The sequence below is a fragment of the Salvelinus alpinus genome, chromosome 5, assembly GCF_045679555.1.
Source record: "Salvelinus alpinus chromosome 5, SLU_Salpinus.1, whole genome shotgun sequence".
Lineage (NCBI taxonomy): Eukaryota > Metazoa > Chordata > Actinopteri > Salmoniformes > Salmonidae > Salvelinus > Salvelinus alpinus.
In genome coordinates this window covers 31,543,534-31,557,238 of record NC_092090.1, presented here as the reverse complement: position 1 = coordinate 31,557,238, position 13,705 = coordinate 31,543,534, and the positions used below count along the sequence as shown (strand labels likewise).

General features: G+C 40.3%; 1 protein-coding gene across 1 annotated transcript; it reads right to left on the bottom strand.

Annotated features, from left to right (window-relative positions):
* Positions 1–36: 36 nt before the first annotated feature.
* On the bottom strand, positions 37–13,394 carry LOC139575282 (mucin-5B-like). The gene is made up of 27 exons (XM_071400240.1): positions 13,379–13,394; positions 11,984–12,245; positions 11,588–11,702; positions 11,214–11,304; positions 11,010–11,116; positions 9,666–9,882; positions 9,445–9,570; positions 8,924–9,041; positions 8,687–8,825; positions 8,071–8,181; positions 7,861–7,930; positions 7,494–7,631; positions 7,226–7,390; positions 7,015–7,109; positions 6,655–6,781; positions 6,291–6,546; positions 6,070–6,117; positions 5,683–5,791; positions 4,722–4,873; positions 4,507–4,645; positions 4,055–4,165; positions 3,622–3,801; positions 3,249–3,488; positions 3,012–3,168; positions 2,767–2,895; positions 2,100–2,250; positions 37–196 (listed from the first exon to the last, which is right to left on the bottom strand). The coding sequence occupies exons 1-27, from the start codon at positions 13,392–13,394 to the stop codon at positions 37–39; spliced, it is 3,729 nt and encodes a 1,242-aa protein (XP_071256341.1).
* Between the last annotated feature and the right edge of the window lie 311 nt (positions 13,395–13,705).

The window sequence follows — 13,705 nt, the reverse complement described above, 5'->3', positions numbered from 1 at the left end:
CCAAGGTTGATCCAGTCTGACCACACACAACTTTCTTCACCACTGCAGGGGGTAGTTGATACTCCTGTTGAGGTTGATGTAGGAGTAGAGGTTGGAGGTGCAGTAGTGGTGGAAGGCAGAGTTGTTGTTTTTGTTGTAGATGGAGCTGTCGGAGTTAAGATTGTAGTAGTTGGTGTAGGAGTAGTGGCCGATGGAACTGTTGTTGATATGGTAGCTGGAGCAGTCGATGTCAACATTGTAGTAGTGGGTGTTGTAGTGGTGGTAGGAGTTGTAGTTGTGGTCAGAGGTTGAGTTGAGGTTGGAGGAGTAGTGATTGTCATTGGTTTACTTGTTATTGTAGTTAAAGTGGATGTTGACATTGTTGTAGTTGTGACAGTAGGTGTAGTTTCTTGTGTTGTAGTGTGACATTTCACAGTCTTACAACATTTGACCTTAATTTCATAGTCAAGGCATATTGGAGGAATACCTTGATCTTTGTTCTGGCATATTAATCCAACCTTCGTATTACATTCTACCTTCTGTCCTAATTCAGACAATGGGACCCCTGGATATCGCACTGCTTGGCATATGACATCCACTGGTTTTTCACAAATATCTTTCCCAGATTCTATAATCTTTTTTATTGATTCATTGTCGCCACCCCCAGGACCAAATTGAGGATAGTCCACATTATACCAAGGTGACCACTCACAAACTGTGCAGTTCGGGGTTTTTGTAGTCAACGTGGTTGTTGATAAAGTGGAGGTGGTTGCTGTTGTAGTTGTTGTTGTCTTCGTAACAGGTGGTCTTGTAGTTGTTGGTGAAATGGTTGTAGGCTTAGATGTGCAAAGATTTTCATCACAGCAGAGGACTCGAACTTGGTAGTTAAAGCACAGTGGGAATGGGCCTGACTGGTCTTCATTTCTGCAAGTCAACCCTTCTGCTACATTACACTGCACCACTTGGCCCACTTGGCTTATGCTAACATTTGGGTACTTCTGGGCTCTGCATTGGATCTTGCTTGGCTTCTCACATATATCATGTCCCTCTGCTCTTATGTTGTTGTAGGTTTCAGAGTCTCCTCCTGGAGTTCCAAGTGTAGGGAATGTGGTATCAAACCATTGTGACCACACACATGGATATCCACATGTAGTAGTGAAGGTTGTTGGAGACGCTGTTGTCTCTGTTGAAGATGTGGCTGGCTCTATAGAATCAGAGTATACATTACAGTTAGTCAGTTAAATACAAAAATATAAAAATACCTTTTCTTCTTTTAGATTGGTGGTAATGTAACACAATCTAAGGAAGGTGCCTAGTTAGTAATGTCTTCAGCCATTTTGATCATAAGAGATACTTGCTGTAGTGTTCACACTTCATATGCAACAATGGTGGCCGGTGGAATTTTAAACAGAGAGGACGGGCTCATAGTAATAACTGGAATGGAATAAATGGAATGGTCTCAAACACAAACACCTGATTTCCTTGTGTTTGACACCATTCCATTTACTCTTTCCCACTCATTATTATGAGCCGTCCTCCCCTCATCCGCCTACTCTGATATATAACCAAGTCATACTAGTCACTAGTCACTCAAGCATCAGTTTCAGTTACCCACCAGTTGGCGTTGGTGTTGAGAAAGTGAAAACATTTGTTGTTACTGTAGAGAATGATGTAGAGGTAGGAACATTCGTAAATGGAGTTGGATGAGATGGAATAGAAGTTGTTGGAGTTGTAGTTGAACATGGGTACATGTCCCTGTGAATGGTTCCATTCTTCCCACAAACTGCTGTCATACAGCTGCTATGTCCATCTGTTGTATCGTATATGATATGCCCATAGGGGTATTTGTTCCCATTGTAGGTGCAAGTGCAAGCTGAAATGATAAGATATATTTTAGGGTACTGGAATGTTGAAAACATTATTAATGTGTTTTTGTTTTTGTTCAGGGATGCATTCATACCTTGTTCATCGTATTTGCAGTCCACTGTCACGGAATTACAATAGCTTTGGAAAAAGAAACATTTACAATTCTACTTAGTTTCATTTTTGACATTCAAACAAAGTTACAGTGTTCACAATTTTAGCCAAGACCAGGATTCTCTGTATTACTAAAGACATACCATGTCTGGCAGTTTTCTGTGGTCGGTACTTTTTCTCCATTATTGTAGTGTTTTCCATCTCTGCCATAGCAGCCACACTGCTCCTTCTCCACACACTTCATTATATCTTCATCAAAGAAAGGTTGAGCAGGAGGACATTTTGGATAGCAACCTAAAGAAGAAGAAAAATATTCAAATATTAATGATCAAAAAGTAATTGATTGATAGAGGTAATTTAAAGCTAGAATATTTTGTTGCTACAGCCATTTTTTGACCTATAAATGAATAATATATACCCATTCATTCTTGAAGAATATAACTTATAAATGCCTCCTGAGCTTAGTTCAACTGTCGTACCCCATAAGAACCCAAAATACATGTTTGTTTTACCACAATGTTTGTAAACAATACAAATTAAGTCAAACATTGTGTAGCCTCAAAACATGCTTAAAACAATAATTTTTATATCATGAATGGTCAGCCCTTGCATCCATAGCCCTGTATGAATTTGAGAGTGGTCACAATTTTCCTGGGCCATCTCTCAGCTTTTTACCGAAACAGAGGCGGGGTGGCGACTTTGTTACTGTTTCATTTAAGGACTCTAGCTTTAACGTTAAATAAATATTAAGTACATGTTATGGAAAATTGTTGTTGCCCAAAGTAGATTCTAATTTAATGTCTACTGTACCTTCAAGAGGTGGTATCTGAGTGGAGCAGCTCCCGGAAGGATTCCTGCAGGTCTTCATACACTGAGCTCCACATGCCTTGTAGTGCCACTCACATTCTCCAGTGGGGTTGTAGTAATCACAGAACAGTGCTGTATGTGATGGACAAAAGCTCTCTGTAAGTATTATCTTCAATTTGGTTTAAACTGAGTGGATTAAGCATATTTTTATGTCAGCACTTAAATGAATTGAACATTTCGAAACTCACGGCAGATTTGTGGGCTTCTCCAGGCTATGCAGGCTCCAGCCTCATTACAGGCCTCTGCATAAGCTGCCACAGCGGTACAGAAGCACTCACAGTCTCCACCACTGTCGCAAGCACATGAGTCTGTCACACAAGCATCATAGAAAGAAGAGGGGTCCACCTAATTGGAGAACATAATTTAGTCAACATGATCATATAAAATTCCAAAACATTCAGTGAACGACTAAAGTCTAAACCTACTTTAGAATGGCAGTCTGCGAAAACTTTGCTCTGTATGATGCTGCACTGCTTCTGTGACCAGGACTGCCTGTAAGGGTTGGCAGTACAGGGGCTCCTTTTGCTCTTTGCATCGGGGCAGCTTGCAGAGACTTTCCAGCTGTTTCCAAAGTCTAGAGGATTGACAACCACTGCCTGGCTCCTGGTAGTGAAGTCATTGTTCGCGTTGCCATCATAGTTTCCACACAGACCACAGACATGTCCCTGAAGAGGACATAGCATTAGATTCAGTTGAATGATAAAAAGGAGTCATAACAGACTTGTGAATATCGGTTAATGGAATACTAGAACCATATTTTAATATATAATTTGTCATCCAATCAAAGTTGAAATGTACCTTGAACTGTGGGTTAAGTTTGATGAACATGCTTGTTTTCCTGTCCCACATGAGAATCAAACCATTATTGGCTTCAATCACAAGGTAGATGCCCATTGTGCGAATCTGGTAAGGAACCGCCTCCCCTGTATTTCTCTCAACGACTTGGTAGTTCCCTTCTGTCAGGATTAATTCATTGTTCTGAAAGAGATTTTTTTTAAATATAAATGTATCTAATTACTGATTATGTTATAATGTATGCTATAATGTGTTTTTTTTTGCCTAGCCTCATGAAGCTTTGATGTGTGTATTTTGTAATGTCTGCTTTATATTATGTATGTTTTTATGTATGTATGTATGCATGCATATATGTATGTATGTATGATTGACTGAAAAGTAGTAGTCTTGGCTTCAGTAATGGTATGTGCCAGGCAGGAAGCAGGAATCTAGTTACCCCCAGGAAGAGCTTGATGGCCTTGGAGCAGGTGGTGCCTGTTGTTCCACAGGGAATGTTCTCAGTGATGACTCTGAAGCTGCCATTGGCATTGTTGTTTCCACAGTAGTCCTGTTTAAGGTAGACTCAATTTCAGTCATAAATGTAACAACAGCCAACACAGTATTATGGTGGATGGTACATTATCTCCAACCACACTTGGTAAGTCAATCATTGAAATAATGAAATGGTTCATCTCGTTGGGAATGCTACAGTAGCATTCACAAAGCAACAGCAGATAATGTCCAAACAGTTTCAAATATTGCTTTTAAGACTCCCCAGAAACACCTACAGTATATACCTTTAAAAATGAACACAAACCCTTATTGGTCATCATGTATTAATACTTAACCAATAAAACAAATAATATTGGTGTTGATCACTTAGACTATCACGTTACCCTGCAAGCATACCTTTGTAAGAGTGTATTCACAGTCTCCTTCGAAAGTGAATCGTTTCCCGTCAAACGTAATGTAGTGTCCATCTCCATAAATGGCACAGGTTCCATGGCACAGGTTAGTTGTGCACTGCCATTTTCTTTCTTTACAAGTGCTGAAAGTGGCAAAAACAGATATTAAACTGAAGTCTTAATTGGTTTAAAACCCCAAATGAGGCAAGATGAACTTACCAGGTATTGCAGTCGACCTTGATTCTGTCTCCTGGTTGGTAAATAGCTGCATTGTGAGAACAAGGACAAAGGTCTGGCATGATGCAGCCTCCTTTTCCATCGGATACCAGTCCAGAGGGACACATACAGCCTGAAATGCACTCTGTGCTGATCTGTAAAGTGAAAATTATTGATTTGAAAATCTGTTGTGTAAAAATGGTGTAAACTATAAGTTAATCTGGTTCCCAGAAAGTTCCGCCCAAATGCGTGAAGATTCTGGTGGACCAAAAGGTCAAACTTGGCCTTTGTTAGCCATTAGTCAATACAGAGAGACCAGGAGAAACTCCCAGCACATAGGTATTGGCTTATTCGGCTTAATCTACCAAACAATCATCTCCCACAAAACCTTCCCAATAACCTTCCCCCATACACTAGCACATCACAAGCACAGAGCCACGCCTCGCAGTCGTGTGATTCGCTAAAATTAGATGATGGCAAATACTTTACTCAATAAGGAAACTCCCATAGAACTATATGATCACTCCCACTAAGGACAAAATGGAATCGTTAATGTACCAGGCTTATATACGCTGTGCACAATAGCTAGGAGACTATGTTAAATTTACCAATATATAAAAAACTGAAAGTTTATATTTTACACTTGATTTTTATTCACAATCCTTTGGCCATTAGATACACTGAGTGTAGAAACAATACGAACACCTGCTCTTTCAATTACATAGACTGACCAGGGGAATCCAGCTGAAAGCATTGATCCCTTATTGATGTCAATTGTTAAATCCACTTCAATAAGTGTAGATGAAGAGGAGGAGACAGTTTGAAGAAGGATTTTCAAGCCATTAGACAATTGAGACGGATTGTGTATTCATATCAATATTAGGAAAGTGTTCTTAATATTTTGTACACAGGTTTATATCCGCTGTGTGAAATGGCCTGGAGACGAAGTAAATAGGGGACTTACACAGGCCATATCCAGAATATTGCAGCTCTTCTGACACTCCAACCCTCTCACTCCTGGGCTTGCATTGGAGCAGTTGATGAAAACCATTGGTGCAACACATGCTGTGGAAATAAAGGGAATTCATGTATCATGACTATGTTGTGTCTTTCACAAAATCAATATGCTCTGTAAAGTGTGTACTAGGATGGAGAGATGATAATTCAACATGCACATAGCCTGGTTCTGTTGCCAATAGCATACTACTACCACACACCACATGTGTATATAGGATTTGACAGAGTGCCATTAAAAGAATAGACTTATTTCAAATTCATTGTTGCCTGGCACAGTACAATATCTCAAAATTGTGAGATGTTTTGACAATGTATATACATAAACTTACATGGATGATCAGGTGAATCTCCAATACAATGGAGTTTGCCCTCCTTGCAGGTGCTGAAATAAAATGATGTTAATGGTACTTGAATGTCCCTATGCTCACTGCAGGAAAGCAAGGCCCAAGGCCCTTGGTTCATAAAGTCCCAAAAATATGTCTTTAAAATAAAATGTGTTGTGAATTACATTGTAATGCAGTTTGAGTATAGGTAGGTAAATAACTCGGTCCATACCACATGGTTCCATCCTTGCTGATGACCTCTCCAGGGGATACCACTAAGCCCTTGTAATAACAAGGGCAGCTGGCTGGTGCAACACACTTGCCCTCATCATCCAGGTAGGTTCCCTCAGAACAGACACACCCATCCACAGACTCGAAGGTGATTGAACAGGTAAAGTCAGAGTCGCTGTAGCAACGGCAGGAGCGATCACTGTTTTTTATGCTGTAGCTGTAGACCATGGTGCTAGGGCACGAGGTGGAGTATTTGTCTGTGGATGGCAACAATTACTGTTAGATGTAAATATTTATCGTATTTGTATCTTATTCTCCCACAATTGACACATCTTCTTAGGTATTATGGTGTGACTGTCACTCACTGCAGATAGTGTCTCTCCAGCCGCTGAGCTGGATACCCTCGGCAGCACACGCGTGGACATAAGAGGAGACGGCAGCACACATGCAGTCCTCACTCTTCTCACAGTTACAGCTGTCATACATGCAGTTCTGAATAGAAAACCACAGTCAGAACAGCATCCATATTATACTGTAAAATATTTTCAATTAGTTGTGTGTGCATAATATGCACAAACACTGTGCAGAAAACAATATTTAACAGCAAGCAAAATTATTCTCAATTGCCCCAGAACAACTGTAATCACATGATACATACATACATTTGTGTATTAGATATGCTCATGAAATATTCAGAAATGAATAGTATGGGGATGGGGTCTCACGTCTTTGTACATGTCTGGGCTTATTGCTGTGTGGCATGGAGCAAACAACCCTTTAGGATCAGCCAGCTGAGAGCACCAGTACTGGGCATACTTCTCTGAAATAGTGAAAAAATAAACCACATGAATTAGTTAGGGCAACTTTAAGAAACACTTGCACCATTCTCCATAACAATTAAAACAGACATGGGAAGGGGATTAACCATGCAGCTACCATTGTCAAGACTTAAACTGCAGGGGCTTTCAAAGCTACTCTTGATGTCTGGGCAGCTGGCTCGTGTTTTCCAGGTGTTTGCAAAACCAATTGCTGTGCCCTCAGTCACTCCACTCAGGACCTTGAAATCATCTCCTTGGTTGTTGTTGAAGTTTCCACAAAGACCTGTAGGGTGAACATGTATTTATGTACAGGGAAAAGAAATCATTCCCAGAACATGAACACCTCAGTGGACTGTGGTGGTTGGTCAACGGATGATGAGACATACCACAAGTTCTCTGCTGCCAAACGGTGCTTGCAGCAATATAGACCTGCATGATTGGTGAGAGTTGGATTTCCAACTGGAGGCCAAAGGTGGTCTGGACGATGATGAAAAATGAGGAGGCTCTGAAAATAGTTACTCCAGCTATAAGGAACAAAGTGGGAAGAGGAAGGAGTAAGATTCAGCATTATGATGTTAAGTAAAATATGTGTCAGTGTTGAATGATAAAGCTACATCGCCATCACGACATTCCGATTTATCATAATGTATTCCCAATACAATGATGTGCTTACCTGTAGGACACAAGTTTCATATATGCCTAGTCACGACTACATTGACATTACGGTATGTTTATTGTGCAACTCTAACTTACCAACAGAAAAGGGCAGCTGAGAATAGATTCCATTTACAAAGGCTTTTCCATTGGGTTGTATGTTGATCACCTGCGTAGAGGGGCATTGTGTATCCATAGTCTTATTCATGATATTCAAATTATACATTCAAGTCTAAAACCTAACAACATTAGGGGAAAAACATCTAATGCAGTCAAAGGCTGAGAGCATGTCAGTCAAAGAATACTTACAGTGGCTCCTTCTGAGAGGGACAGGGTAACAGCCTTTAGACAAGTCTCACTGTCAGAAAGCCCACACTGCACCAGATCACCCAGTACAGTGAATTGCATCCCATCACAGTCCTGAAAAAAACATGAATAAGTTGTTACAAATATTTGCCTTAATAAAAGGAAAAATCAATATCTCAGTGTAAAACAAGAGACAGAGTAGACATGAACAACTCAGATTTCTCCATAGATAAACGTATGAATGCAGGATGAATAGTATTGTCCCAACTCTGTTCCTGGAGAGCTACTCTCCTGTAGGTTTTTGTTCCATCCCCAGTTGTAACTAACCTGATTCAGCTCATCAACCAGCTAATTAGTAGAATCAGGTGCCCTAAATTAGGGTTGGCGTGAAAACCTACAGGACGGTAGCACTCCAGGAACATGGTTGGAGAGCCCTGTTCTATATAGTTTGATTACAATGTTCATCATAAACCTGGATTTGTTAGAAGAAAAGTAAAGAAGCTGGAGACAAAGCTGTAATACAGACATAATAACTACAAAAAAGTTGACAAGTTGTAAGATGTCTTATGTGGATGAGATTGATGCACACAGATCTTTGGTGAGGAAACTGCATATTGACCTTGGTCAGAACATAAGAGCAGTCCCCATGGAAGGTGTAGGCTTTTCCATCATAGGTGTTGATGTGGGATCCTCCCTCCACAGCACAGGTGCCAGGACAGTCCTTGTCCACACACTTCCACTGACCACCAGCACAGGAGCTAAGGGCAACATATCAATTATTCAATGGAACTTACAAATTGTCACTGCTGGAATAAATTTTAGACTCAAGTCAAAATTCTTAGCCTGGTTTTCTTACCAATCTTTACAAGTGCTTGAATAAGACTCTCCGGGTGCGTAGGTTTTTCCATTGTGGCGGCAGGAGCATTGACTCAAGGAGATACAACCATTCTTGTTGACGTCATCAAAAACGGTTCCTTTGGGTGAGAGCATACATGTGTTTATTATGTCTCCATTCCAACATACTGCCCTACATAGGCAACACCTAGTAACTATGTTACTAGTTACAACACCTAGTAACTAAAATCTGAATTCAAAGTATTTTTCTGTCTAGACAGACAATAATTTCTGACACTCTGGCTTGTTTGTGTCAGGAAACTAAATACTACATGAATCAGATAATATACCTGGCCATTACAACAGATCAAAGATTTTTGACCAAATGTGTAGTTGCCTTTGTAACGCAACGTAGTCCGGTCCACAATATGCAATCAATTGCTTTGCATTCTATCAGTATACAGTCTGCTACATTCCAATGCATTTTATCACATCTCTTTGAAGAAGAGGATGTGCAGAGAATGTTTAAATATGTCTGCCCACCTGGAGGACAAAAGCAGCCATCTGAGCAGTGTTCCTCACACAGCTGGCCTCTCTCAGGGTTGGAGCAGGTGTCAACACAGGGGTTTCCACACTCCTGGTACTCCATGTTGAAGGGGCATGTCTTATCTGCAAAAATAAGGTTATTTCAAAATATTAGTATACTGTTGCAACTAACCAATGTGCGATTAGATTTTTGATATGGGGGGTAATGGCATGCTTACAGCAGAACTGTTCAGTCCTCCATTGTTTTGGCTTCCCCCCTGCGTGAACACACTGACGGGAGTACTCTGAGATGGTGTTGCACAGGCAGAAGGAGTTGGTGCTGTTATCACAGTGGCACAGGTCAGATACACAGGCCTCAACAAATGAGTCGATGGCCAACAAGTCCTTACAGCTGCTGAAGGCAGGACCGGAGAGCAACTGCTCACAAATTGGTTTCTATCAAACAAAAACAGAGAGATGTTATAATTAGGACATATACAGTGGAGTCTGAAATTATTGACACCCTTGATAAAAATGAGTAGAAAGGACTGTATAAAATAAATAATTCAAAAATGTAACGATATTGTACGCAAAACAAATTTTGGATTTTTTTCAATTTTATATTAATACAATTGCTTCTAGAAAGAGATTTTGTCTAAAAAGTAATACAAAAAAATCTCTAAAAGGTAGGGGTCAAAATTATTGACATCGTTCTTTTCACTATCTTTCAATACCTCACCTTGCAAGGAAAACTGCAATAATCCTTTTTTAAAATGTTTTATGAGTTGAAGAACACATTAGGAGCACAGGAGGTTGGTGGGAACTTGATTGGGGAGGACGGGTTTGTGGTAATGGCTAGAGCGGAATTAGTGGAACGATATCAAATACATCAAACACATGTTCTCCATGTGTTTGATGCCATCTCCATTATGGCATCAAACACTCCGTTCCAGCTATTATTACGAGCCGTCTTTACCTCAGCAGCCTCCACTGATTAGGATCCTTGATAATCATCGTCTGTTCTTATGGACGGCCTTTAATTCAAACCACAGATTTTCAGTGGGTTTCAAAGAGAGACTGAGATGGCCATTGCAAAAAGGGGCTATTTTGCAGTCTCCGAACTTGACACCCATTGAAAATCTGTGGTTTGAATTGAAGGGCAGTCCATAAGCACAGACAAAGGATATCAAGGATTTGGAAGGATTCTGTATGGAGGAATGGTCTAAAATCCCTCCCAATATGTTCTCCAACTCATAAAACATTTTAGAAAAAGGCTCAGTCCTATTATTCTCTCAAGGTATTGAAAGGTATTGAAAACAGGGGTGTCATTCATTTTGACCCCTGACCGGAGAGAAAGAAAATATGACTTTTAAACAAAATCTCTTTCTCAGAGCAATTGTATTAGTATAAAATAATATATTTTTCAAAGAAATGGAGCATATATACTGTAGCAGTATACAGTATAGTCATTTTTGCTAATCTTTATCAAGGGAGTCAGTCATTTCGGACCCCACATGTTGTTAAGTACACAGCAGCCTAGCCAATATCCCTATTCTTATCATAAGCGATAAAGTTTAACCTACCAGATTAGGGCATTTATGATTCGAAGGTAGTGTATTTTCAGTACAGCTTTCAGTTGGACCATCCAATTTCCAGAAGTTTCCGAAGTCGACAGGGGACAATTTCATACCTTTGGCATAAAAATAAATCAAATTATTGTTGAATGTCAACTGTATTCCAAATAATAGGCAATGGTTGATGTGTTGATAGTGTCAGTGAAAATGTACCATGGCTATAGAACTCATCAAATTGTTGAACTCCATTAAAATCTCCACATAGACCACAGGTCTTGTTTCTGAATTTGATGTCCATCTCCACCTGAAGTAGAAAACCATTAAACATTTTAGGGCGACAGTTTACCTCCATAACCGCATAACACTCGACAAAAACGGGAAATGACTGGAACAAAACGAACATTTAACCGCAGTGATAACCTATTACTTAAAATAACTTTAGATTAGTACTACCTATAGTCATTCCAAATGCCTACATTCATTCCAAGTGCCCACACAGCACAGGCCTTCAAATGTATACATTAACCACACTGCAAAAACCTAACTCCACAACAGAAATATTCATAAATGCATAATTGTTGTACTACCAAGAAGGAATCCTCCTGGTTCCATATGGCTACCAATCCCAGTTTTGCTTTGATCTTGATGTAGGAGGGATTCTCTTCAATGAGAATACCAGACTGGCTGAATGGTAAGGTGGCACTGGAGGAAGAGGAAGACAAAGCATTAGATTTAACTAGAACTTAGTCAGACCAACCAATTTTACATTAGCTCAATTGACTTCATTTTAAGACATTTTCATTAGTAGTATAAAAACAGGAATCTCATCTCAATCACTGTAAAAATGTGCTGGAGCATAATTACACAGTATAAAGTTGCGTCTAATCTTTGAAGTCAAAGTGACTGGGACAACAATATGACATCCAACTACTTGAGCACTGATTGAGAAATACAGCTACATGAGAAATTCTTGACGAACTTACTTCTTCCCATTAACAACAACGGAACCCTTGGATAGCTCCACCACTGCGCCATCCAGCTTCATGGTGATCCTGCTAATGGTGGGCTGGTGGTCCACCACCTGCCGCCTCATCTGGATGTTGAAATCCTCATAACTGCTATGGCACAGTGAGGTCACAACATAGTTGCAGGTGGAGGGGAGCTGAAAGATGTCTCCGTCAAAGGTCTTGAAGTGGTAGTTACCCCATGTGCTGCAGACCTGGCCATTATGTATAGGACTCACTCCTGAGGAAACGGATAACCAATTCAGCTATGATAGCATACAATTCAGCAGGTTTTATCTTTAGATACAGAGAAAGAAATGAGTAGTCAACGGGGAGCAGAATTATTTCAAACTTTTGCCCCCTGTAAGATCTTGCTTTTAACTAGTTGTCCATTGGTTGACTGCAAGATTGGCCTCACTCACTCACCATAAGAGTCTACTGACGCACCCGTGTGTCAATCTCATTAACATCATGAAAACATCCTCATCAAAATCTGTCAGTTTAAGCTAAAGATCTGTTTTTTTGCATGGGCTCTCTGTCTGTAGCGTCCGAACCGTTTGGTCTACGACCCCCACAAGTGTCACGGGACTCGTCTGATGTCAGTACCACCGATGTGCCAACCTCTGTCTGTAGCGTCAGAACCGTTTGGTCTACGACCCCCATAAGTGTCACGGGACTCGTCTGATGTCAGTACCACCGATGTGCCAACCTCTGTCTGTAGCGTCAGAACCGTTTGGTCTACGACCCCCATAAGTGTCACGGGACTCGTCTGATGTCAGTACCACCGATGTGCCAACCTCTGTCTGTAGCGTCCGAACCGTTTGGTCTACGACCCCCACAAGTGTCACGGGACTCGTCTGATGTCAGTACCACCGATGTGCCAACCTCTGTCTGTAGCGTCCGAACCGTTTGGTCTACGACCCCCACAAGTGTCACTGAATGGAAGCATGGCGGTAGTTTTGTGCCAACAAAAAAAAGGGTAAATATGTGTAAAAAAACACAAACATATCCTAAGCTTTCTTATATCTCCAGACATTTCAAAACCTTATTCCTTAGGATACATTTTTTTGGCATTTATGAACGTGTTATTCAAGGCGTTTCTATGGCCAAATTCAATATTTGATCAACTAAAAACCAAGAATTTTCAAAGTACATCCAATCGCTATCATGTTTATAAACTGAATTATTTAGGCGACTTCATGCTTTTCAAATACAGCTAATCCACAAAACCTGTTGCACAACTTGCTATGACTGTCTCCATCATGGTTATTGTCCTTTCACCATTGTCTGTGGATATGTAAGGCTGCAGTGTTAATCATTGTCATCATCCTCAGGGCTCACACATCTGTATAGCACATGTATTATGAAGCTTACCTGCAATCTCAGGCATCCTTGACATTGAGGGGATGATGTTAACTGTGGCCTTTGATGTATCCTCTGAAATCAAAGTGTATGTTAATAAGTTATATGAAGTTTTACTGTAAATCATTGTGGAATCCTGTGTATTTCAGGCTCTGTTATGTAGTTCTCTTGCCGATCCTACATTTACCTATTCATCAATCATAACTCATGCTTAAAAGCACATAAAAGCAGGACTTAGCATTGACAAATATTCCCTCATTGTTTGGCTGTCCAATGAGATAAACATTGCCGCTATTGTGAGAGTGCTATGACATACAGTAACATACAGTTTAGCCCTGT